This window comes from Triticum urartu, chromosome 7A, assembly GCF_056163025.1.
Source record: "Triticum urartu cultivar PI428250 chromosome 7A, HENAU_Tu73, whole genome shotgun sequence".
In the NCBI taxonomy this organism is placed as follows: domain Eukaryota; kingdom Viridiplantae; phylum Streptophyta; class Magnoliopsida; order Poales; family Poaceae; genus Triticum; species Triticum urartu.
Genome location: NC_141879.1, coordinates 5139563 through 5165043, shown reverse-complemented (window position 1 = coordinate 5165043; position 25481 = coordinate 5139563). Strand labels below are relative to the sequence as shown.

Here is a 25481-nt window from a genome sequence, read left to right as displayed (position 1 = left end):
TTGGTCGGGGGTGATTTCAATATCATTAGGAGGAGAGAGGAGAAAAATAATGATAACTTTGACGGCAGGTGGTCGTTTATGTTCAATACCATTATTGAAAGCTTAGATCTAAGGGAGATAGAGCTTTCTGGTAGAAAGTTTACCTGGGCTAATGCTCTGCCAAACCCGACGTATGAAAAGCTTGATCGGGTTCTCGCCAGCGTGGAGTGGAAACAGAAGTTCCCTCTTGTTACAGTGCAAGCTCTCATGCGGGGAATCTCCGATCACACACCATTGTTCATTGACTCAGGGGAGCCGAACCATACGGGAAACAAAAACACCTTCTCATTTGAGATGGCCTGATTCGAACGCGAGGGGTTCTTAGACATCATAGCCAGGGAGTGTGCCAAGGGTGTTGGAGGAAGGACGGCGGTCGAGCGCTGGTAGAATAAAATTAGGCATTTGAGAAGTTTCTTACGGGGTTGGGCTAAGCACCTCAGTGGGGTGTATAAGATTGAGAAGGATAGGCTCCTCTCTCTTGTACAGGCCTTGGACGTAAAAGCCGAATCCGCGATATTGCTGCCCGTCGAGCTCCAGGTTAAAAATGAGGCGGAGAAGAGGCTGAAAGAACTTCTCTGAAAAGAAGAATTGAAGTGGGCTTTGCGTGCCAAGGTCCGCAAAGTAGTCCATGGGGACGCGAACACTCAATTCTTTCACCTCATTGCTAATGGTAAGCACAGAAAGAAGCGGATCTTTCAGCTAGAGCAGGATGAGGGTACTATTTTAGGTCAGGATAATCTCAAAACCTATATTACCGAATACTATAGACAGTTATTTGGACCGCCGGAGGACAATTGTGTGTCCCTCGATGAGTCCAGGATCGAGGACGTGCCTCAATTGTCTGCTGCTGATAATGATATCCTGGTTGCCCCGTTCTCAGAAAAGGAGGTGTTAGATGCTATTGCACAAATGAAAAATAATAAGGCTCCCGGTCCGGATGGGTTCCTGGCTGAGTTCTATAAAAAGTGCTGGCATATTATTAAGGGGGATTTACTACCGATGTTTCATGATTTATTCTCTGGACAGCTTCATTTATTTCACTTGAATTTTGGAACTATCACATTGCTCCCGAAGAAAACGGATGCTGTGAGGATTGAGCAGTTCAGACCGATCTGCCTCCTCAATGTTAGTTTCAAAATCTTCACCAAGGTCGGGACTAATAGGCTCACACAGATTGCGCAGTCTGTGGTGCAGCAATCCCAAACTGCTTTCATGCCGGACAGGAACATCCTTGAAGGGGTGGTTGTTCTTCATGAAACGCTCCATGAAATCTATTCCAAAAAATTAGATGGAGTAATTTTTAAGGTGGATTTCGAAAAAGCGTACGATAAGGTTAAGTGGCCATTCCTCCAACAGGCACTGCGTATGAAAGGTTTTGATGAAGCCTGGCGCCGACCGGTCGAGTCCTTTACGCAAAAAGGGAGTGTGAGAATTAAAGTGAATGACGACATAGGTCATTACTTCCAGACACATAAAGGCCTAAGACAAGGAGATCCGATGTCCCCTATCCTGTTTAACATTGTGGTGGATATGTTAGCAATTTTGATAGGAAGGGCTAAGGAGAATGGTCAAGTGGGTGGTTTGGTACCTCATCTTGTTGAGGGAGGTGTTTCCATCCTTCAGTACGCCGATGATACAATCATCTTTATGGAGCATGATTTGGCCAAGGCGAGAAATATGAAGCTAGTGTTATGCCTATTTGAACAATTGACTGGGTTAAAGATTAACTTTCATAAGAGCGAGTTGTTCTGCTTTGGTAGAGCCAAAGACGACCAGGAGTCTTACAGGCAATTGTTTGGGTGCGAGTTGGGGAGTTTACCCTTCTCTTACCTTGGTATTCCGATTCATCATCGTAGGCTTACAAACAGAGAATGGAAGTGTATCGAGGATCGATTTGAGAAAAAACTGAGCTGTTGGAAGGGTAAGCTCATGTCATACGGAGGCCGCTTGATATTGATTAATTCGGTGCTCATGAGTATGCCTATGTTTCTCTTATCTTTCTTTGAGGTCCCAGTTGGTGTTAGGAAATGACTGGACTTCTATCGGTCGCGTTTCTTTTGGCAGGGTGATGAACTTAAAAGAAAATACCGGCTTGCTAAATGGGACATCATCTGTAGACCGAAAGACCAAGGGGGTCTTGGTATTGAAAATCTTGAAGTTAAAAACAGATGCCTTCTTAGTAAGTGGTTGTGGAAGCTGTCTTCCGGGACTGAGGCCATGTGGGCGCAAATCCTCCGCAACAAGTACCTCCAGACTAAAACATTGTCCCAGGTCGCAGTCAGGCCGACTGATTCGCCTTTCTGGAAAGGACTAATGAAATTCAAACAATCTATGTTCAATAGGACGAGATTTGTTATTGGAAACGGTACAAGTACACGTTTCTGGGAGGATACTTGGCTTGGTGAATCACCTTTAGCCATTCAATATCCGTCTTTATATCGGATTTCTCAACGACATGAGGTGTTCGTGGCAACGGTATTCCAATCTGTCCCCCTTAATATTCAGTTTCGACGGTCGCTAGCGGGCAATCGTTGGGAAGAATGGCTCCATCTAGTTAGGAGACTGATGGAGGTTCAACTTACTCACCAACCCGATATATTGCGCTGGAAGTTGACTAGCTCTAGAGTATTTACAGTTAAATCAATGTATATTGATGTTATTAATTCGAATGCTATTCCAACTTCCAAGTATGTTTGGGCTGTCAAAGTTCCTTTAAAAATTAAAGTGTTTATGTGGTTTCTCCATAAATAAGTTATTTTAACAAAGGACAACTTGATTAAACGCAATTGGACATGACCTACTAGGTGTAGTTTCTGTGATCGGGATGAGACTATTAAGCATTTATTCTTTGATTGCCCGTTGGCCAAAGTTCTTTGGCGGACGGTCCATATTGCTTTTAATATTACTCCACCGACTTCGGTCAATGCTTTATTTGGGACATGGCTTAATGGGGTTGAGCCTGCATTAGCAAGACATATTCGGGTTGGAGTTTGCACTTTGTTATGGACTATCTGGAATTGCAGAAATGATTTGGTTTTTAACAGAACATCACGGATTCATTTTTTGCAGGTTATTTTCCGAGCTACGGCACTGATCCGTTCGTGGTCGCTACTCACTCTGATGGAGGCCAGGGAGCATTTGGTTACTAGATCTATCCGTTGGGAGATGGTAGCTCGGGATATCTTCAACCGGTTTGGATGTCGGTCATGTAATAGGATAGGCAATTAGTTTCCCTATCTATTTTTAGCCAGCCTCCGTGTGAGCTGCATTTTTCCTTTGCTTTTGTCTGGCTAGAGACTGTGGAACCTTGTTCGCACTTTTTTGTTATTTGGTTAATAAGATGGCCGTATGCATCGTTCTGATGCAGAGGCTGGGGAGATCCCCTTTTCGAAAAAGAAAAGAAAAAAAATCTTCTCTCCCATCGCGGTAGGGTGGTGACATGTCTGAGTGGAAGCGGCCGAGCAGTCACATCGCCCCGGCGCCCGGTATCGCTAGCGCTCCTCCTTTTTCATCTTCTTGCCCCGCTACGAAGTGGTGGCTAGGGTTTTGGGAGTGAGTAAGAGGGGTGGTGGTGGGATTAAGAATGGGGGCGGGGTCGATCCCTACTCCGGCCCTCAATTTTGGGCCGGTCTGTAGATTCCGGATGTCTAGACATGTCGAATTTAAAATACGCACCCAAATTCAAGGTTTAAAAGTGTCCGGACAGTCCGGTTGGAACATTTGACGTGGGAATGAGGGTTCAAGTTGTAGATTCCGCTTGCATGTGAACGACATGCAGTTGTTATGACTTGACGAGTGCTAGCTGTTTGCAGGGGACAGATGCTTGGCTGGTTGAGTGGTGTGATTCCAGGACAATTCAGACATCTTGGTGGTCTTTGGCAGTTGTCATGTCCTATGTAGTATGAATTTGTTACTGGGCTAGGGTACTTGACGGCTTGACCTGTCTAGCTAGAGCAGTAAGCGGTCTTCCCTTTTTTCCATGTGTTGGAGCTGTAAAAATTAATCAGATACAAAATGTATGTATGATTAGAGTGCACAATTGTCTAAAGGGGTATGATTGGAGCGTACAACTTTCACGACCGACACAACCCGAAGCTTACAGGCAATTGTACGTGGAGGTGCCATGCTAGCTCATGATGTGTCAGAGAGAGAAGACGACCGACCGGGCACACACGGCATGTCAATTCATCTCTGGCCTGGCGCCCAGCTGAACATGCATGGTGTCCACATGGTCATGTGTGCTAACCCAGCTGCAGCGTCAGATGAAGCGCATGGCGTGACGGTGTGGGATGCACGTCTTCGGTCTTCGGTCAAATGTGAGCACTGCTAAAGAATCTGAGAAAATACTCATCAATTGCTCAAACACCACTCATCAACGAAGTAATCCCTTAAATGAATGTATCTAACACTAAGTTAATGCTAAGATATGTCCATTTGAGTGACAAGTAATTCGGAATGAAGGGAGTAGTAATCAGATCAATGTGTCCTGTTGTACGTAGCACTCGTGTGGGGGTTTGTTTGCTTTGGTTTGGACAAGCATCGGTCTACAAGCTAGGCTGAGAACCAAGGAGAAGGTGCCCAGCATTTACCTTCATAGTCATAGTCGACCTAGCAATGCTCTACGTACGTAGTGGTATTAAATAGGGGTGCCAACTTCCAAGCATGCAAACACCTCTCACCAACGCCCACACAACCATCGGAGCGATTTCCATCCAGCCAAAATGATAGTCATGGAGACGGAGCCAACCAAAATGCTCCTCTCTCTCGCCACACTTCTCCTGCTGCTGCTGACGACCGCCACCACCGTCACACCCGCGCCGGACCTGGCGGCCGTGCCCGCAGAGCAGGCAAGGGCGCTCCTCACCTGGAAAGCCAGCCTTGATAATCAAAGCCAGTACACCCTGCGGTCCTGGGAGAACACCTCGGCGCCCTGCAGCTGGCGCGGCATCAGGTGCATTGTGCACCGGCGCCGGCGCTGGCCAGTGATCAGCGGCATCTCTCTGCGGGGGAGGCGGCTGAGAGGTTCGTTGGGGTCGTTGAACTTCTCAGCGCTGACGACCATGACGCACCTCGACCTCTCGCACAACCACCTCACCGGGAGCATCCCTCCTGACATCAAGGCCCTCGTGGAGCTTGAGAATCTCCTTCTGCAAGGCAACCAGATAAGAGGCTCAATCCCACTAGGTCTAACAAACCTCACAAAACTCAGTTCCTTGATGCTTGATCAAAATGAAGTCTCTGGTGAAATACCAAGGCACATAGGCAACATGACCAACCTCATGACACTCACCGTGTCAGACAATCACTTAGTTGGTCATATCCCTTCTGAAGTAGGCCACCTAAAGCAATTGGTCATGTTAGATTTGTCTAATAATAATCTTTCCGGCTCAATCCCACCCAATGTAGGTAACTTGACCAAACTCACTACATTGCTCCTTTTCCAGAACCAACTGTCTGACCAAATTCCAATAGAACTTTGTCGTTTGGCCAACTTGAATGACTTGCGCCTTAGCTTCAACAAGCTGGTAGGTTCCATCCCAGATAGCTTATCAAATTTGACAAAACTCACTATCTTGTACCTTGGCAAGAACCAACTTTCTGGGCAAATTCCACGAGAATTAGGGTATCTCGTGAACTTGCAGGTTATGTTTCTTAGTGCAAATCAACTTTCGGGAAAAATTCCAAACGACTTGGCTTACACAAAGAATTTAGAAGAATTGCTTCTTAGTCATAACACACTCTCAGGTTCCATCCCAAAGAGTTCAGGGAATTTGACAAAAATCACTAGGTTGGAACTTCAAAGGAATCAATTGTCTGGTCAAGTTCCACGAGAATTAGGTTACCTTGTGAACTTAGAATACTTGAGTCTTAGCAACAACACACTCACAGGTTCCATCTCAAACAACTTAGGAAATTTGACAAAACTCAGCAACTTGTACCTTTAGCAAAACCAACTTTCTGGTCAAATTCCACACGAGTTAGGTTACCTTATGAACATAGAAGTGTTGGATCTTAGTTCAAATAGACTCTCAGGTTCCATCCCAAACAGGTTAGGCAATTTGACAAAACTCAGTTCCTTGCACATTTTCCATAACCAACTTTCTGGGCAAATTCCACGAGAATTTGGTTACCTTGTGAACTTAGAAAGCTTGTCTCTTCGTGATAATACGCTTTCTGGTTCCATCCCAAACAGTTTAGGGAATTCGACAAAACTCACTATCTTGCAACTTGACCAAAACCAACTTTTTGGTTCAGTTCCTCAAGAAATTGGCAACTTAACGAGTCTTGTTCTATTGCAACTCGATTTTAACAACCTCTCTGGTGCCTTGCCATCTGGTCTTTGTGCGGGAGGTCGGCTACAAAATTTGACCGCTATGGACAACAAGTTGGTTGGACCCTTCCCGTCAAGCTTGCTAAGTTGTACATGCCTAGTCAGAGTTCGACTTGAGCGGAATAACCTCGAAGGAGATATCACCAGAATGGGAGCTTATCCAAATCTTGACTATATTGACATCAGTTCAAATAGACTATTTGGAAAATTATCTCATCGTTGGGGTGAATCCCACAAACTTACCATGCTACGTGCATCAAACAATAATATAAGTGGAGTAATACCATCAAGCATAGGGAAATTATCTCAATTGAGGATACTTGATGTTTCATCAAATAAGCTTAAAGGACAGATTCCACTAGAAATTGGCAATGTAACGACGTTGTTCAATTTGAGCCTTTCTGGTAACTTACTCCAGGGAAAAGTGCCACAAGAAATTGGATCGCTGAACAATTTGGAGTATCTAGATTTATCATCAAACAACCTAACTGGGCAGTTACCAAGATCAATTGGGCATTGTCTTAAGCTTCACTTTCTAAAGCTTAGCCATAATCACCTCAATGGCACCATTCCTACTGAGCTAGGGATTTTGGTAAACCTACAATATCTGTTGGATCTAAGTGACAATTCAATTGATGGTGCTATTCCGAGTGTGTTAGGTGGTCTTACTATGCTTCAAGCCTTGAATGTTTCTCACAATGCACTCAGCGGCAACATTCCTCCGTCATTTCAGAGCATGACCGGCCTACTGTCCATGGACGTGTCTTACAACAAATTAGAAGGGCCAATGCCACATACTAGGCTCTTTGAAGAAGCTCCGGTCAAATGGTTCTGGCATAATAAGGAATTGTGTGGTGTTGTGAAAGGTTTGCCCCCTTGTGATCTTCCTCGAAGTAGTGGACATGGAAAAAGGTCTGGAGCTATTTTATTAGCTATTATACCCGTTGTTGTATCTTTTGGATTTATCACTGCACTAGCAACATGGGAATGCAAAAAGAAGAAACCCAAGGCGGAAATTGCAAATGTAGTACAACAAACCAAGATGTTCGCCATCTGGAATTTTGATGGTGAAGATGTGTACAGGAAAATTGTTGATGCTACAAATAATTTCAGCGACACTTATTGCATTGGATCTGGAGGAAGTGGATATGTCTACAGAGCTCAGTTACCAACAGGTGAAATTTTTGCAGTGAAGAAGATCAATGTGGTGGAAGATGATGATCAATTTAACCATGAAATACATGCTTTGATGCATATTAGGCATCGCAACATTGCAAAGTTATTTGGTTACTGCTCCGCAACTCAGGGAAGATTCCTTGTGTATGAATACATGGACAGAGGAAGCTTATCAGCATATTTGAAGCATAAGGAAACTGCCGTTGAATTGGATTGGACAAGGAGGCTAGATATTGCTTGGGATGTTGCTCATGCTTTGGCTTACATGCATCACGACTGCTTTGCGCCAATAGTTCATAGAGATATAACAAGCAACAACATTTTGCTTGATCTGGAATTTAAAGCCCACATCTCGGATTTTGGTCTAGCGAAAGTACTAGATGCGGATGCATCGAACTGCACAAGTCTTGCCGGCACAAGAGGATATCTTGCCCCAGGTAAAATTTACCTCTATGTTGGTTACAGCAAAATGTTATCATAATTTGTAAGAACCATGATACGATTTGTCTCTAGTTTATACAATGTACATTAGCATATACCGGTTTTTCAACCATGGCTAGATATTTTACATATTGAATGTTTTTGTCTTCTCTGAGTGGACTACATGTTTAAATCTGCAGGAACGGCATTGATGAAACATTGGCATAGTTTAAATATAGTTCTACGCATCCTGCCTCCAAAGTTTAGATAGCTAGCTTTATATACACAAGGATCGCGCATGCCTCTAATCAAACATGTTAATGGCCGTGTTTCGTTTTCTATTCAAAATTAAGAATTACCAAAGTTAAGTTTCTATGAATTAGTTTAGGTCAATTTTTGCACTGTTTTATAATCATCGAAACTAACTCTCCATTGATGTTTCTTCAGAGCTTGCATACACAACAAGGGTGACAGAGAAGTGTGATGTTTATAGCTTCGGAGTGCTCGTCCTAGAGCTGTTCATGGGACATCATCCAGGGGATCTCCTTTCGTCCATGGACAACCACAACAGAATTACATTACTTGGGAACTTGCTGGACACCCGTCTCCCACTCCCTGAAGCTGACATCGCAAGTAAAATATTTCAAGTGGTTGTCGTTGCTGTTCGGTGCATAGAGCCTGATCCATCGCGCCGTCCAACGATGCAGCAAGTGATTAAGGTGTTCTCAACAGCTAAACGGTCACCTGCTAATAATCTTGATTATCTCCACACTGCCATTGCCATCCCGGCATGCTTGTCCTGACCCATGAACGTCAGTGCAGTTAGCAGACTGTTGTTTTTCTTCGGTTCGATTATGTAGACACTGTCCGTAAGTCATAAGTTTATCTGTATGGTAGTTTGTTCTCTGCATTACCCTTCATGCCCTGTACTAGTACTACATACCATTCGTAGCTGCATATAAATAAATGTGTGTACAGATGATGGAGCTCCTGATATTCCTTCAAAATCATCAATGGATAATCCATTTGTATCTTCTGTCAGACGTCTCCATTTTGGCTGTTGTAGCCAGTACAAAATGATCCACCCTTTAGCTGTTGCATGTCACTTGGGGACTGCAACAAGATCCATTGGTTGTTTATCAACAAGAATATGATGGGTACAATGAAGCACCATTAGAAATAATACATGTATCTTTGTTTTTCTGTGTGCGTGGAACAATTAGATTATAGCTAATTAGATTCTAGCTAGAAAATATGCCACATAGAAATGATTCTAGCAGTGCATATTATTTCTTTTACTGGCTCAGTTTCTGGTTTCAGAAGCAAGAGCAGAGACCGGAAAGAACTGTAAAGACAGAGCCCTAAATTGTAATTTTAGCCTTTTTGGTCTACTAGTGATATGATTCACATCAGGCTAGAAAGATATGTTAGCGATCATTGACCCATGGTCAGGGGGCGCATCAGGAGACATTATTCAAGTTAGAGATAGACTAGGAAGTTTGTTATATATGTACTCCGTATCCTTTTGAGTTAATTACATCTACAATACAAAAACTTGCAGCAAACTAACAAAATCATAAATAAACTAAAAAAAACACCAGAAAAATGGTACACTAACTTATCTAACAACACGTTTTCATACAATTTCCGTTAATCATAACGGTGCACCTTCATCGCCGTTAACTGCGTCCAGTGACCGTTTTGCTCTCCATCTACCCTGTGTGGGTCCCAACCGTCAGTGGGACAGCGAAAGCTAAATAAAACCAAAGAAAAGTAGTTCGGCCTTGCGGGATTCGAACCGCAGACCAACCAACAAAACGAGTGTTCGCTGACCACCACACCATTTTTTTCCGAGGGGACCACCACCATTTTACCGCTCATGTAAAAAATGAGGCAGACATATTTATTCTAAGTTTCGAACACATACTAGGAAATTTTCTAAAATATATTTTTCCACTGTATCAGAACTTTTTTTATAGAACACATACTAAAAGAAACATGCATATTTCCTAGAGCAACTCCAATATCTTACATAAATTTTAAAAAACTTCATTAAATATAGATCCTGAACAAAACCTCGAAACTTTCTTCTCTTTCAGTAAGGCCAACGCCAACGCGCGGCCCCATCCCGTTTGGATGTGTCCATTTTGGCCCAAACAGACAGACGGCACAACCCAATGCGCAACCCCATCCTCAAAATTTGTCCGGCTGGCGTCCGGCCCGCCCCATTTTCCGGCGCAAACTCGCGCCTGGTTTGCATCCAGACGGACGGAGAGCAGACGCTCACGCGCCCACTCCGCGTCCGCTTCAGTCCCGCGTGGCAGCCGCCCACCTACCTGCCATTGCCCGCATTTACAACGCACGTGCAGGCCGCCCCGTCTGGCAGCCACCCGCGGCCGAGCGGTCGTCATTCTTTTTAATGTGGAAGCCGTGAACCATCGAGTCCACACTTCCACTCCCGGCGACGCTTGCCTCCTCGGAACTCGACACACTCAGCAAACCCTAGCTCTGGCCGCCTCCTCTCCTCCACCTTTCCGCCGGCACCATGGGCTGGCATTGGATCCCCGTTCGCAAGGGGAAGTGCGACGGCGAGGTTGGGTCGTCTTCCGGCCGTCGTAGCCCGCTCCATTCCTCCTCAGAGCCCACCGCGGGCGCCCGCGTGTTCGCGGCATGACGCCCACCCCTTCCTCCTCGCCGTCCCCACCACCACCACCTCCGATTACCGACGAGGAGGGGGCGGAGCTCATGAGGCGGGCGTTGGAGGACTCCGTCCGCAGCCATGACGAGGCCCAATGGGAGGGCCTCGAACAAATGATGGCCCTATCCATGGCCGGCGGCATCGCCATACCGGAGCTCGACCCCGTGGTTAAGGAGGAGACCATAGCTGACGTGCAAGAGGACAATCGCGGACAATCCTGGTCATGGACGGAGATGATGCTGTGCACGCCAGAGTACGTGTCCGTGCTGCCCGTGTGGGTGGGCGCCGCCATTTGGTCACCATCGCCACCAGTGACCAGAGGTTGTGCAGGCACCACCGCAGCCACCTCCAGCCTGGCAGGGGCCGCCATTCCACCTCTGGGAGCCACCACCATACGTCAACCTCACCGGGGACGAAGATGAGGAGGACGGCGGCAGCATCAAGTCTTTTTTTACGTTTTATTATTATTTTAAGTTAAGTTTAATGTGCGGCCGAGACTTGTTTAAATGGTTTAAAGATTATCATACCATTTAATTAAGTCTATTCGTATGATTTTAAACGTATGGCTGGTTTTTTAATTTACCGCAAGCCAGACAAAATGCGATGGCGCTCGGTTGGGTGCCCTAGCAGGCGGACGGACAACACGGCCGTCCGTTTTCCCGACCCAAACGAAAATCCCAACGTCCGTTTGGAGTCAACGGTTGGAGTTGGCCTAAGGGTGTGATATCCCGTGAATGAATTACATCATGTATTCGTGATGAAATTTTATCTTCAAGATAGGGTAGGCTTGACCTGTATAGTACTCCCTTCGTTCCTAAATATAAGTCTTTTTAGAAATTTCATTATGAACTACATACGAAAGAAAATGAGTGAATCTACATTCTAAAATATGTCTATATACATCTGTATGTAGTTTGTAGTGAAAATTTTAGAAAAGCTTCCATTTAGGAACGAAGGGAGTATTTGTCTAGTACACCGTATATTGCGAAAAGGTATATAAAAAGAAATGTGCAAAGAAAGAAAAAACGAAGAATCCCAAGATTGGAAAAATATAAAAGAAACAAAAAGAACACATACAAAAACGAAGACAGTCGAAAAAGGCCAGCACGTGTCTGAAGCTAGGAGTATAGAGAGCGCGTGGTGGCGGCAAAATTTCGTGTTTTGATCCTTTTGTCAAACAAAATCAAGATCTGACCCTTTTGCCAACCGCCAGACCTTCAGGCGGTAGGGTTGCACAGTCTACCGCCGCAGGTTCTGGCGGTAGGTGTGGCTGACGACCGTTAAGTCGTTAACGGCTGTTACGGACCTATCAGCAGAAACCTACCGCTGAGAGCCCTGGCGGTAGGTTATCATAGTGGCATGAAGTTAACTGCTTTGATTTTGTCTTCAATTTTTTTGCCATACACATAAGAAACAATAAGCACAATTTCATAGACATAAGAAGTTTGATCACATCTAAATAGTTTGATCACATAACGTAGTTTGATCACATCCAATTAGTTTTGCCATTACGGACTAAGAAACAAGTACCAAATAACATAGTTTGATCACATAACATAGTTTGATCACATCCAAATAGTTTCATGAAGCCAATATAAGAAGTTTAACAAGTTCAACGGTCATCGACCACATAAAAGGTTTCATCCATAGGTAGCAATCAAACATGACGATCATCAGCAGCCACACGCATATATAGTTTAGATGATATCGATGACGATCATCATCTTCAAGACTTGACGGTTGGTGTTCCTGATAGTAATTAGGATGGCCTGTCCAACATGAAGATTCTTGTCAATGAGGAAGCTCTTCCACCCAACCGAGCTTAAGTGTGTGCGACCGTCCGTGTCCACGCCGTACGCACAAGTAGTGATGGGGCCCCTTGCGGTAAGGCGTATTCCAGCATAGCCTTCTTCATCAGCCTCGATGCCACAACTCTCAGATAGGCTCTTTGGCAATTTCTGAATAAGAAAAACGTATCAATTAATAAGTATGGATTATCTAAACTATTAACAGTTCCTTGGATTCTACACTAATAACATACCATGACATGTCGATCGATCATGGTACTTGTTAGACGGGTCACGAATGGCACCCCGACCAAGTCAGCACGTGGCAGAAAGTTGTCCCATAGGTTGCACACCTCCTGATCGCTCAGCCTCACTCTTTGAGCACAGATGGCTTCCTCAAGTGGGTCTTCATAGTCATCATCCTCATCAAGTGGTGGTGGTGGCGCCATGTTCCTTATATAAGTATTGATTGGATAAAGTTAATTAAACTTCAATATTTGTTCTAATGCAAGCATTCATCAGATATAGGTAGATTCCACCTAAATCAATGGAGATATATAGCAAAACAAATATCTACAATATTCACACAATAAATCATCACATATGGCTATAAGAAAGACTAAACCTAGGGTTCATCTAGGTTCTAGGGTTCATCATATAACCTAGAGAGGGTTCCTCATATGGCTATAAGAAAGACTAAACCTTCATCTAGGTTCTAGGGTTCATATAGGTTCTAGGGTTCATCTAGGTTCTAGGGTTCATCATACCAACTAGAGAGGGTTCCTCGTATGGCTATAAGAAAGACTAAACCTAGGGTTCATCAACTAGGTTCATCACATTGCAATCATCTAGGTTCTAGGGTTCATCATATCATCTAGAGAGGGTTCCTCATATGGCTATAAGAAAGCGGGTTGATTTGACTCAAACTAATTGGGGGATTGGAGGAGCTTACCTTCCTCTTTCCGTAGCCATATCGATCCGCAAAATCCATGAATCAACGAAGAAGATCGGAGTGGGGAAGTGGAGGAGATGAGAAAATGGGCGAGAGGAAGAAGAAGGCGGCTGGGTGGGTGGGGATTAGGGGTTGGGGTGGGGTGGGCAGGCGGTTGGGTTTATAAATGCCATAACCCTACCGCCATAGGGTGCGGCGGTAGGACACCACACCATCCCGCCATCAGACCCGGAGGTAGGATGCCTCCCCCCATGCCCCCTTCTGTGACCAAAAAATCAAGCAACGCAGCGTAGGGCTGCACACCCTACCGCCGAGGCCCTCGGCGGTAGGATCCTACCGCCAAGCGCCCTGGCGGTAGGGTGTGCAACCCTACCGCTGCGCTGCTCGATTTTTTGGTCACAGGAAGGGGGGCGTGGGGGGAGGCACCCTACCGTCGGGTCTGATGGCGGGAGGATGTACAGACCTACCGCCTTTGTGTGTGGCGGTAGGGTGGTCCACTGTGCATTTTTTGCACCTTCTAACTTCTTTTGTCTTCAATTTTTGGCAGAAAACATTTAAACAGCATATGTATGACATATGAAGCACACAATGTATGATATATGATGCACACACCACAAATCTATAAATAAGGTAGGTTCAATACATAGAAAATCTATAAATAAGGTAGGTTCGATACATAGCAAATTAACAAAACAGTTTCACGAGCAAATTCATATGGTTCACGAAGCAAATATGCAAGTTTTTAGTTCAATGACACGGCAGCAACTTCAGTCCTTCCTTCCCCTCTTTGAATTTCGGTCCTCGTTATCCTTGGATCGCTTCTCGGCCGCCGTCTTCTTGCGGGCCATAGGACGTGCTTTCTGAAACGGGGATGGACTCTTCCAATCCTTCTTCGGCACATTCCTCTTCTCACGCTGGGTTGGCTGAGTTGCTGGAGGTCCATCGTCATCATCGTACTCCTCCTCCTCCTCATCGTCCTCTTCCTCTTCCTCTTCTTCATCTTCCTCTGCATCATCATCGTCGTTGCTCTCCTCCTCATCATCTTGAACCGCCCTAGACGACGAGGCTGCATCCTCGGTGTTTGTAGCGCACCCAAGCAGGCCCACAAGCCGGCGTGCTTTGTTGATGTATTTCTGCAATGATAACGAAACAATATGAACTTCTCAAATGTCCAATGATAACGAAAATGAACTCCGTATTACCTTCACCGTTTCCCTCAACTTGTTCTCACTAGCTCGAGTCTCAGGGACAGCACTAAGCGCATCAGAGACATGAAAAATTCTTTTGTTCAGCTCTGAAGACTGGAAAGTAATAAAATGAGTCAATAGCACGAAAAGCTGATTTCATCCAACTGTCGGTTCAAAAGAGGTAAAAACAACATACCACTCTATGTGGGGTCCGTACTCCCTAAACCCGCCTTGAAGCTGCCTGATGCTCTCGTTGTAGGTTTCATTCTCTGAGGCGTCATCGAACAGGTCTTCGGCATCTGCTGTCGTCCACTGGGGCCTCAGACACAGACGATGCTTGATGCCATCATCGTACCACAGCATGTGATCCTCGTACTCGTCCCAGTCAATCACTCTCCTCTCCGTGTCTTTGCGTCCTTTCCACTTGTTCCATTCCTTCACGTAACTCGCATGTTCGGCTTCCCAATCCGTGATTGATTGATTCTTCTTCCTGCTCATCCTTCAATGCATAAGAAAGAATGTAAAACACCCTTCTTTTATGAATGTAAAGCATCAAAACAAGAACTTAGAATCGATGAGGGCGGCTTGTGGTACTCACAGGTGTAGCTCGTAGCCACCGGTATCGTGGCCGGCTGGTGGTGTGTGTTGCGCCTTACCAAATTGTGCGGCAACACGCTGTGGCAAGTGGTACTCCACGGCATAGACACAAATCATGGGCACGATACACCGGAAGAGAAGCCAGTCCTGCTTGCACATGATGTTCAGCTCGAACCCACACTCTCGATCATCACTATACGGCCGCCAAGTAACCTATAACCAAACAATGTTAGGCTCAAGTGAAAGTGTTATCGAAACAATGGTAAGCTCAAGTGAAAATGTAGTTCTTATACCTGGAAAGGCGTGAGAGCATCAAGCTCGTTGCTGAAGACCTTGTACAAGGCCTTCGATTCGCCCATGTAGACACACACCACGTCCCAAGCGTATGCGACGGTCGAGGTCCGATCATCTTCGTTATCTTGGCCATAGTCCGTCCATGCATGCGAGCGCAGCTTCTCCGGACGGCCCACCCAGATTCGCTCCCACATCCAAATGGAGAGGCCCCATACACACCCACACATACCCGACGTGACTTCTGCTCTCTGGGTCGCGTCGTCAAGCTACAAACCATGTTCAGATGATAAGATGTCAAAATGTAAAGCATCACACGTCTGATATTTGATAGGAAGTGATATTCACTTACCGAACGGTATAGGTAGGTGAGTCCGGCGCCCCCCCAGTTGTACCCCGCATCCCAGTCCTTTAGGAAGTCGAGATACATCCATAGGGCAGAGTTCCCGGAGCAGTCCGTAAACACTACCTCCGTGAGAATGTACCACAGTAGGCCCTGGCGTACTGCTACACCACCCGGGGCTCGGCAACTTCTGGGCACTTGCTCCGGTGCTCGAGGAGCCATGGCAGCGGTATGCCAGAAGTCCGGTAGCTCTTAGCGGGGGGGGGGGGGGGTGCAGTCGCCGATGAGGCTGACAACCCTATCGTGCCAGTTCGCCCTCTCCACTCTTCCTGTGAGAGCACGACCCTCGAGCGGTAGTGCCTTAATCATCGCCCAATCCTCGAGGGTCACGGTCATCTCCCCACATGGAAAATGAAAGTTCTGCGTCTCTGGCCGCCACCGGTCAATCAAAGCCGTGAGAGCTGAGTGGACGAGCGTCGGCGGCTTACGGTTGAACTGCAGGACGAAACCCAATAGTCGGGCTCTCCTGAACAACGGTGCGTACCGCTCGTCGTACACCATCTTAACCGTCGTCTTGTGAGCCCTCATCCGTAGTGGTGGCAGCATCTGTGAAAATCAATAACCAAAGCATAATTAGCATGGACATAATAGTTAGCAACTTGTTTTCATCAATTTGAAAGATTTGGTTTAAAATGGTAATTAGCACTCCATTCTCAATGAAACGGGCACGGTGAAGCTTGTCGAACCTAGGGTCAAGCATTGTGTACTTCGTGCCGATGTCGTCCGCAAGAGGTGGCCTCCTAAAAGAATTGCATAAGCATATCAAAAGATTTTTCAACATGGACTAGGGTTCAACATTAACTACGAAACATATCGATGCATAACAAAAATTAATCACATCCAACAGAACCTATGAGAGCAATCTTTGAATAATCATATATCAAGATTATCATGAACATGAACTAAATACAATACATATATCAAGAACTAAATAAAATACTTTTATGAAGATGCAATCACCATGGTTCAAATGCATCATAACACATATTTCTCCAACAACATCCAACATGCATCATCTCATATTTTGTTAAAAAATAAAAAAATGAACTAGGGTTCATCTTGAGGATTCATACACTACATATAACAAATATATCAAATATTCATCTCCAATATTCATCATACACTACATCCAATACTTGCATCATAGCATAGGAACATGCATCATCCATCATATCAAAAAAAAAACAATTCAAATCAATTATGAACTAGGGTTCATCTTAACACAACCATACCAACTATTCAATATAGTTCATATCTAACACAATATAACATCTAGAATCAACCTAAATCAATCCTAGGGTTAAAAAAAATTCAAATAGGAGTGATTTGAATCGAATAATGCGACGAATCAAAAGGTGTTTGATTAAAACTTATTGGAGGGATTGAAAGAGCTTACTTTTCTTTCTTCGGGGCCATCTTGATCCGCAAAATACGTCAAGAAACGAAGAAGATCGGAGCGGGGGGGGGAGTGGAGGGGATGAGAAAGAGCGAGTTGGAGCAACTGCTCTGTTCTTCGTGGTGGGGGCGGCTGGGTGGGGGGGGAGAAGGGGGTGGGGGTGGCCGGCCCGCGGTTTATTTATGCCCACACCCTACCGCCAGAGACTCTGGCGGTAGGTTCAGACATCCTACCGCCGGGTGGAGCGGCGGTAGGGTGTGACGGAGGGGGCACAGAGGCCGTTATCGTTGCTGACGTGGACATGTTTGCTACCGCCGCAGCCCTCGTGGTAGGCTATATGATCCTACCTCGGCGGTAGGCTATATGATCCTACCGCCATGCCTCGTGGCGGTAGGGGAAAGGGTCAAATCTCGAAAAACTTTCAAACTGGGGTCAGATCTCGATTTTGTTTGACAAAAGGGTCAAAACACGAATTTTTGCCCGTGGTGGCTACATTGGTCAGCGAGCGCACCGTATTTTGTTCTGTCCCTGGTTCGATTCGTGGAACCAGCGCTTTCTTTTTTGTTGCTTTATTTCTCTGTACCACATACGATTGGGACCCACACAGGATAGAGGTAGAGAGAAAAGGCCACGTAGCGGCAGTTAACAGAGATAGACGAGGCACCGTTATGGTTGATGGAAATTGTACATTACAGATGTAATTAACTCCTTTTCTGAAGTCTGAATTTTTGCGTGTAGTTAGATTCCTTTGCTTTGGCTCTGTTTTCTGTAGAACTGATACGTCTTAGGATGTCTCTCAGATCGGTGATGTGTTATCAGCTGAGAAATGATATGTTAGATTTGAATTTTGAAGTTCGTAGTGTAAGTTTTGTTTTTCTGTAATGAACTGTTGGAACAGTGTGAAAATTCAGTGTGAGAGAGAGGGGTTTGTTAGTACATTGTTGAAGATAAGAGAAAATTCACCGATAAGGTGTCTTTTTTTTGCGAAAAGTCCACCGATAAGGTTGTCTACGCCCAAGATGAATATGCCCACTGCAAGTCAACCGTAGCTTGTAGCTACGGATCCAACACATCAAGCTGCGAGAGTGCCTCCACACACTTATAGCTCAGGGACCTCAAGATAATGACCGTTTTAATATTTGTTTCTGAAGAAAAACGCTTCGCTCCTGCTGTTAGATGTTCATCGAACGACTGCATACTGACTGCTTCGCTCAGGAGACGAAAACTGAGATGAAGGATGAAGCAGCGTAGCTGCCACAGCCAGCCTATTTGTGTAATCGGCACCGATCGTGGCGCAGATCGGATGGCCACCAAGGTTACTCTGTTCTTCAACCACAAGGTAACTGACGGCACAGACAAATTCAGAAACTGAACTTGGCCTTGATTGCTAATTTGGTATTGAATTCGTCTTCTTCTGTAGTTACTGCTCGTCTTGATACTACTTGGTGGCTGTAGTTACTGCCCTTTTAACATGGAGAATACACACTAGACTGTGACTGTGTGATAGTACTCAGATCTAATGGCGCCGAATCCACATCAGGAGTCCTAGCTGGCTAGGTAGTATAGAACAAACTTACAGATCAAGCCATGACGACTTCACTCCAGCTCTGCAACGAGATGGCGCTGGGGCTACGGGCAACCTCCGCTCGCTGCCACACCGGCATCTCTCTCTCTCTCTCTCTCTCTCTCTCTCTCTCTCTCTCTCTCCCTCTCTCTCCCTCCCTCCCTCCCTCCCTCCCTCTCTCTCTCTCTGTTATTTGTCGCCACCGAATGCAATCGTTGTTGTGGACGATATCCTGGTCTGTTATTCCTTAAAATAGATAAACCTTGGAGGCTTGCATATTGCCAAGGAAACTTTGAAACTCAATTTTTCTTTGTGGCTTGCTTGTGGAGTACAGTATCTTAACCGAGGCTAGTGTTAGCAGAAGGGGCTGGAAAGGGAGAGCTGAGTGTATGTTGTGTAGTGCTGGAGAACTTGTGAAGCGCTTGTGGCTCTTGTGCTCTGTTTCTAAGTGCACACTGGTGGTCTATTTATGTACGTAGTTGAGTTGTGAAGCTTACTTGCCGGAGGCCCGTTGATGATGGATGCCATCAATTCATTCTGTCGCAACCTCTGCTTTCGCTCTGTTTTCTCAACTCTGCTTTACCTGTAGTTAGCCTCCTCTACTCCTCTGCTCTGTTCTGTATTGTCAACTCTGAACATTTGCAAGTCCCTTCCTCTTCTTTTGCTTTGTTTTATGAGTTCTGAATATTTGGCTGTAGCTTCAGAGCCGTTTCAGGCGTCAGGTTGACTCCACTCGGGGCCTGACAGACAATCGTCCTCCTTCTGACCACGGGTCAGACGGATGCAGATGCTGACGGCCTCCTCACGTTAGCGCCCCTTTTCGAAAAAGACTGTGATACGGCGCTGAATCTACTCCACCAAAGGCACACCAGCCAGAATGGTTCAAATGTTCAGTTATTTTCTTTTCCAAAGAATGAGCTATCGAATCAGCGAGATCGGAACGGTCCTGCTCTGGACGGATTGCAACTGCATCATCTCGAGCCTGGTGTTTTCACTTTCGTCAGTCAGAGAAGTCGACAGGGGCGGTTAATCTCGCTCGAGACAGAGCTGGGGTGTGTTCCAGGTATCAGGTTGGCATTTTAAGTCGCTGCAGCTTCTATTGCCTCGACAGCTGGGTTGCCCTTTATAGCCTTTGGACATTGTGCTATCAATTTCTGATGCGGTAATGATGGATTCTCAGGTGCTGGGTGTACCGCTATGGCTATGGGGATTCGTCTCCTAAAAGACGATAAAGCGCTTCTCATAAGTTTGTCCTGAATGCACATGAGTTTGTTTCTCATGAATTCAGATTTGGTGGCTTCCTGCTATCCTGTGACAGTCCATCATTTTATGTTTATGTTGTTGGACAATGGTTCCATGAATGTAATCAGGACATCACTTGCCGATTATGTGTGTCCTTAATTATGCGTGCTAATTGTGCATACTAATCTTAGTAGTAATACTATTCATCACCCACGATGCAGAATAAGTTATTCTTCATCCAAGGTAATCTTACGATCGCTTCATAAATAAATTATGTTTGGAATACAAGTAGTTACATTTATATTGATTTACTACGTAAAATTTGATATAAGAAAACAAAAATATAGATTATAAGACCAGAAAAATCGCATTTTATGTATGTTTTACGCTATGTTTTTACATTCGTAATTTTTACATAACGTAAAATATTTTTTACGGCGAGTATATATTTTCTTACATTCTTTTTTTACGTATAAAATAAGACTAAATTTACAAAAGTAAAAATACGGTGCATTGATGTCAAAATAGAGAGCGGGTGAAGAATAACTATTCCTCACCCAGGGTGACGAATAGCGTGACCCCTAATCTTAGAATGAAAATAATATAATACAACGTTGCACTTTACACCAAACACTAGATTTGGTACAAAAATAATAATTTGGGGGATTGCACATGGGAATTCGGGATGGAGGTTTGTTACCCTGCTTGGTAATGGTAACTCATGGTTTTTTTTTTTTGGAAAAGGAGGATATCCCCCGGCCTCTGCATCAGAACGATGCATGCGGCCATCTTATTACAGATGAAAACACAAATACTGGAGTAGAAAACAAGTTTCCCCATTCTCCTCGCAGTATTTGATTTGCTGCTTGGGACTGAAGAGACGAACAACTCTTCTCTGCTATGCAACTGAAGCTCCTGAACAACATGTTAATGGCGGACCGAGACGCTGCCTGCCCCTCTCCTCGCGTCAATGGCGGATGCTACCTTTTTTCCCTTGGAGCACGGACCGGACTATTTCAGAGTTAATTCCCTCGTCCACCTGATACAAAATGAGGAAACAACGGGTCAGTCGAAAAGGACATGGAATTTTACTCACATACAAGCTGTTTGAATGGATCGTTTGAAGAACTTGGATGACATCCAACTCCAAACAGACCCAGTAGGCTGGAAAACTCTGTTGACCTCCAGCGACATAAGCTGAACTTCCTCTGTTTTTCTGAACTCTGAATATTTGCAAGTATTTAGCTTCATCTGCTTTTGCTCAGTATTCTGAAAATAAGAAGCGTTGGCAACAACAAATGTACTGTATGATTGAACGGAATCAGCAACCTGGTCTGGAAGACCATCACGTAAAGCATGTTGGTGTGCCAGCGAGTGAAGTAAACTCTGTAACAAATGGAAGTGGCGAGACCTGACATAGCCAATGCAGCTGCATCTTTGACAACTGGGACCATCTCTCATTTATCCCGAGAACAACACATGCATGCAATTGGAATCAAACACACCAATTGTTGAAGAAACCACGCGAACGGAACCACCGACTGCATCCCTTGTTGACCCATGCCTTTGTACGAGCTCCATGTGTTGGGGATGTACACGGAACGGAAGGGTATTTCTCAACAGCCCAATGGTGAAGAACGCGGTTGCAAGGAATGGTGGCGTGCTGTGGCGGCTTGGATGTGGTGGCGTTGCGGCGGTTATGAAGCTGTGGTGTGGTGCGGCAGCCCCACCGATGGCGATTTTTGTTGTTGTTGTTCACCATGTTACAGGGCCTTCTCTTTTGCCGAGCATATGAACTTGGAAAATCATCTGTGCCAAGTGGCAACAACGCTGCTGTCCGCTCTGTTCCATCTGGTCTTTTTTTTATGTCGTGTACTGGCTTTTAACACTTAGCAAATGCACGACAAAAAAAAACTCGGCAAGGAGCCCTTTGCTGGAAGTGTGTATGCCGATTGTAAACTTCGGCAAAGCCTTTACCAAGTGTTTTTCATCCTTATTTGGCACTAAACTAACAATTTGATTCCAGCACCGGGCACTAAGCAATACACATCAACTCTATAAGTCAGGTTATAATTACTGACGTGGCAACCAACATGTTACAAAACTATGAGTAGTCAGAGCCAACGCGCAAGCAATACTTGCCAAAGCCAAAAGTTGACAGTGAGCACTAGCGTCAATGTCAGGCACAAAATGCTTGCATAGTTCATCATATGAAAACTAGCTTATCTTTCTAGTTTGATATGAATCATATCACTACCTGCATATTTCGTCATGCTAAAACTACCTTGTATAAATAGGAGAAAACCATCTGAAACTAGCTTGTATAAATGAGTTGTTTGATATGAATCATATCACTAGTAGAAAACCATCTGAAACCATAAACTGAGCCAATAGAAGAAATAATCTGCACTACTTGTATATATCTTCGAGCTAGAATCTAATGTTCGATGCGTACGGAACAAAAAATATGCACCGTTTGGAAGAAAACATGAGGGTAAGGAAGAAAACAAATTAACACGGAGGCTATGTAATCATAAGGAAAGAAACAACAATGTGCTAGGCAGATGAACATTCATGACCAGCAGGCAGGGATGACAATGCCCGTTTGGAGATAATCAAGATGATCAGTAGGTGATCGTTCAACTGTACTTGTTGCATCGTTGGACGCTGTGATGGATCAGGCTCTATGCACCAGACAGCGACGATGATCACTTGAAATATCTCACTTGCGATCACAGCTCCCGGGAGTGGGATCCGTGTGTCCAGCAAATTCCGAAGCAACATAGTTTTGTCGACAATGGATGAAAGGAAATCACCTGGGTGATATCCCATGAACAACTCTAGAACTAGCACTCCGAAGCTGTAAATATCACACTTCTCAGTCACCCTTGTTGTGTATGCAAGCTCTGAAGAAATATCAACATTCGAGAGTCAATTTTGCTACCTATATCATCTAAATGCATTGATCAATAAAAACTCTTCTAGTATGTTTATCTAAAAGTACCAACATAGTGATATAATTTTACCTGGGGCAAGATATTCTTTTGTCCCGGCAAGATTTGTGCAGTTTGATCCATTCACATCTAGTATTTTTGCTAGACCAAAATCCGAGATGCAAGCATTAAATTCAAGATCAAGCAAAACATTGCTGCTCTTTATATCTCTGTGGACTATCGGCGCGAAACAACCGTGATGCATGTATGACAAAGCATGAGCAACATCCCCAACAATATTTAACCTCCTCGTCGAATCCATTTCAACTGCAATTTCCAGACAATTTAAAGATATTGCTAAGCCCCTTCTGTCCATGTATTCATATACAAGGAATCTTCCCTGAGTTGCAGAGCAGTAACCAAATAACTTTGCAATGTTGCGATGTCGAATGTGCACCAATGAGTGTATTTCAAGGTTAAATTGCTCATCATCTTCTGCCACATGGATCTTCTTCACCGCTAATAATTCACCTGTTGGTAAGTAAGCCCTATAGACAGATCCATTCCCTCCAGATCCGATGCAAAAATCATTGCTGAAATTGTTTGTGGCATCAATAATTTTCTTGTACACATCTTTCCCATCAAAGTTCCAGATGGCGTACATCATGGTCTGTTCTACTTCATTTGATGTTTCTATCTTATTTTTCTTCCTTTTGCAATGCCATGTTACTAGTGTAATGACAAACACAAAAGATATAACAACTGGTATAATAACTAGTAAACTAGCATGAGATGTTTTCCCTTGTTTACTACTTCGAGGAAGGTCACAAGGGGGCAAAACTTCCACAACACAACACAACACAATTTCTTATTATTCCTGAACCATTTGATTGGAGCTTCTTCGAAAAACCTAGTATGTGGCACTGACCCTTCTAGTTTGTTGTATGACACATCCATGGATAGGAGACTGGTCATGCTTCGAAATGATGGCGGGATGTTGTCATTCAGTGCATTGTGAGAAAGATTCAAGGCTTCAAGAATACCAAGACCGCCTAACAAACTTGCAATAGAGCCAACAATTGAATTGTCACTTAGATCCAACATATCTTGTAGGTTTACTAACATCCCAAGTTCAATAGGAATTGTACCATTTAGGTGATTGTGGCTCAACTTTAGAAAGTGAATCTTTAGGCACTGCTCAATTGATCTTGGTATTTTCCTAGTTAGGTTGTTTGATGACAGATATAGATACTCCAAGTTGTTCAGTGATACAATTTCTTGTGGCATATTTCCCTGGAGCAAGTTACCAGAACAGGCTTAGGCTAAACAACATCGTTACGTTGCTGATTTCTCTCGGAATCTGTCCTTCAAGCTCGTTTGATGAAACATCAAGCATCCCCAAATGAGTTAATTTCCCTATACTTGATGGTATTACTCCAGTTATATTATTGTTTGATGCACGTAGCACAGTAAGTTTGTAGCACTCACCCCAAAGATGAGATTATCTGTGGAACGATTTATTTGAACTGACATCACTATAGAGAAGATTTGGATAAGCTCCCATCCCGGTGATATCTCCTTCAAGGTTATTTCGTTCAAGTCAAACCCTTACTAGGCTCTTACAACTTAGCAAGCTTGATGGTAAGGGTCCAACCAAGTTGTTGCCAGTAGCAGACAAATGTTGTAGCTGACCATCCAGTAGCAGACAAATGGTAGTGGTAGTGGTAGTAGAGCAGGAAGGAGATGTTGCAAGTGTTTTTTGGTGGGCTGCGTTGGGTTGCTGCCGTCCAGATGAAGGGCTCGGCGGGCCTCGGAGCGCCGACTACGATCAGCAGTTCGCACCTACGCGTCCTCGCCGCTTCGTCCGGCGAGGAGCCTGACCCTGAGCTTGGGCTCGGCGGTAGGATCACGGTGTCGGCACTGAGTTGGATGACATCGCTCCGGCGCACGCACTCAGAGCTTGATCTCCAGCGTGGACATGGCGGTACGTGACCACAATTCTAATATGGGCTGCTTTAGTTATTTGTAGGTCGTATATAAACTGAGCCTGATCTCTGGATTTACTAATTAGCCAATACTTTCTGTCTCAGGGTCGTCTGGCGAGCCCAGTCTTGTACACGATGCTACTCCAACGCAGAACATCTTCCCTGCTTAACCGCCCTCCGGCCACCCCGCCACCCTGTCGCCCGCCGGCTACCCTGCCACCATGCCGCAGCAGCCACTTAGCCGACGGGCCACGCAGGCCTCGTGTAGGGCACTGAGGAGGATGCCGCAGTGGCCATGGTGAAGGGCATGCTCGGCGGCGGGCTGTGCCGGCCTCATGCAGGTCACCAAGGAGGATGCCGCAGTGGCCATGGTGAAGGCGATGCAGAGGTAGAGCAATGTGTTAATATGAGGGGGCCAATGCCCCCCCCCCCCCCAGCTAATTTGAACCAATTTTTGAAAGAAAAAAGGGAGGGCTTACA

General features: G+C 45.0%; 4 protein-coding genes and 1 pseudogene across 4 annotated transcripts; 2 read left to right on the top strand and 3 right to left on the bottom strand.

The window, feature by feature from the left end:
• The first annotated feature begins 4728 nt into the window (after positions 1 to 4728).
• Positions 4729 to 6096, top strand: LOC147956736 (uncharacterized). Its single transcript, XM_087532828.1, has one exon. It carries the CDS (start codon positions 4761 to 4763, stop codon positions 5982 to 5984), a length of 1224 nt encoding a protein of 407 aa, XP_087388954.1. The 5' UTR covers positions 4729 to 4760; the 3' UTR covers positions 5985 to 6096.
• On the top strand, positions 5303 to 8896 carry LOC147956735 (putative leucine-rich repeat receptor-like protein kinase At5g63930). Its single transcript, XM_087532840.1, has 2 exons — positions 5303 to 7983; positions 8414 to 8896. Exons 1-2 carry the CDS (start codon positions 6030 to 6032, stop codon positions 8767 to 8769), a joined length of 2310 nt encoding a protein of 769 aa, XP_087388966.1. The 5' UTR covers positions 5303 to 6029; the 3' UTR covers positions 8770 to 8896.
• Positions 8897 to 12266: 3370 nt separating this feature from the next.
• LOC147956734 (uncharacterized) lies at positions 12267 to 12900 on the bottom strand. Its single transcript, XM_087532837.1, has 2 exons — positions 12706 to 12900; positions 12267 to 12622 (listed from the first exon to the last, which is right to left on the bottom strand). The coding sequence occupies exons 1-2, from the start codon at positions 12898 to 12900 to the stop codon at positions 12362 to 12364; spliced, it is 456 nt and encodes a 151-aa protein (XP_087388963.1). The 3' UTR covers positions 12267 to 12361.
• Positions 12901 to 14170: 1270 nt separating this feature from the next.
• LOC147956733 (uncharacterized) lies at positions 14171 to 15346 on the bottom strand. The gene is made up of 4 exons (XM_087532829.1): positions 15189 to 15346; positions 14783 to 15089; positions 14606 to 14704; positions 14171 to 14536 (listed from the first exon to the last, which is right to left on the bottom strand). The coding sequence occupies exons 1-4, from the start codon at positions 15344 to 15346 to the stop codon at positions 14171 to 14173; spliced, it is 930 nt and encodes a 309-aa protein (XP_087388955.1).
• Positions 15347 to 16073: 727 nt separating this feature from the next.
• LOC147956732 (uncharacterized) overlaps positions 16074 to 25481 on the bottom strand; it is a 38167-nt pseudogene continuing 28759 nt past the window's right edge.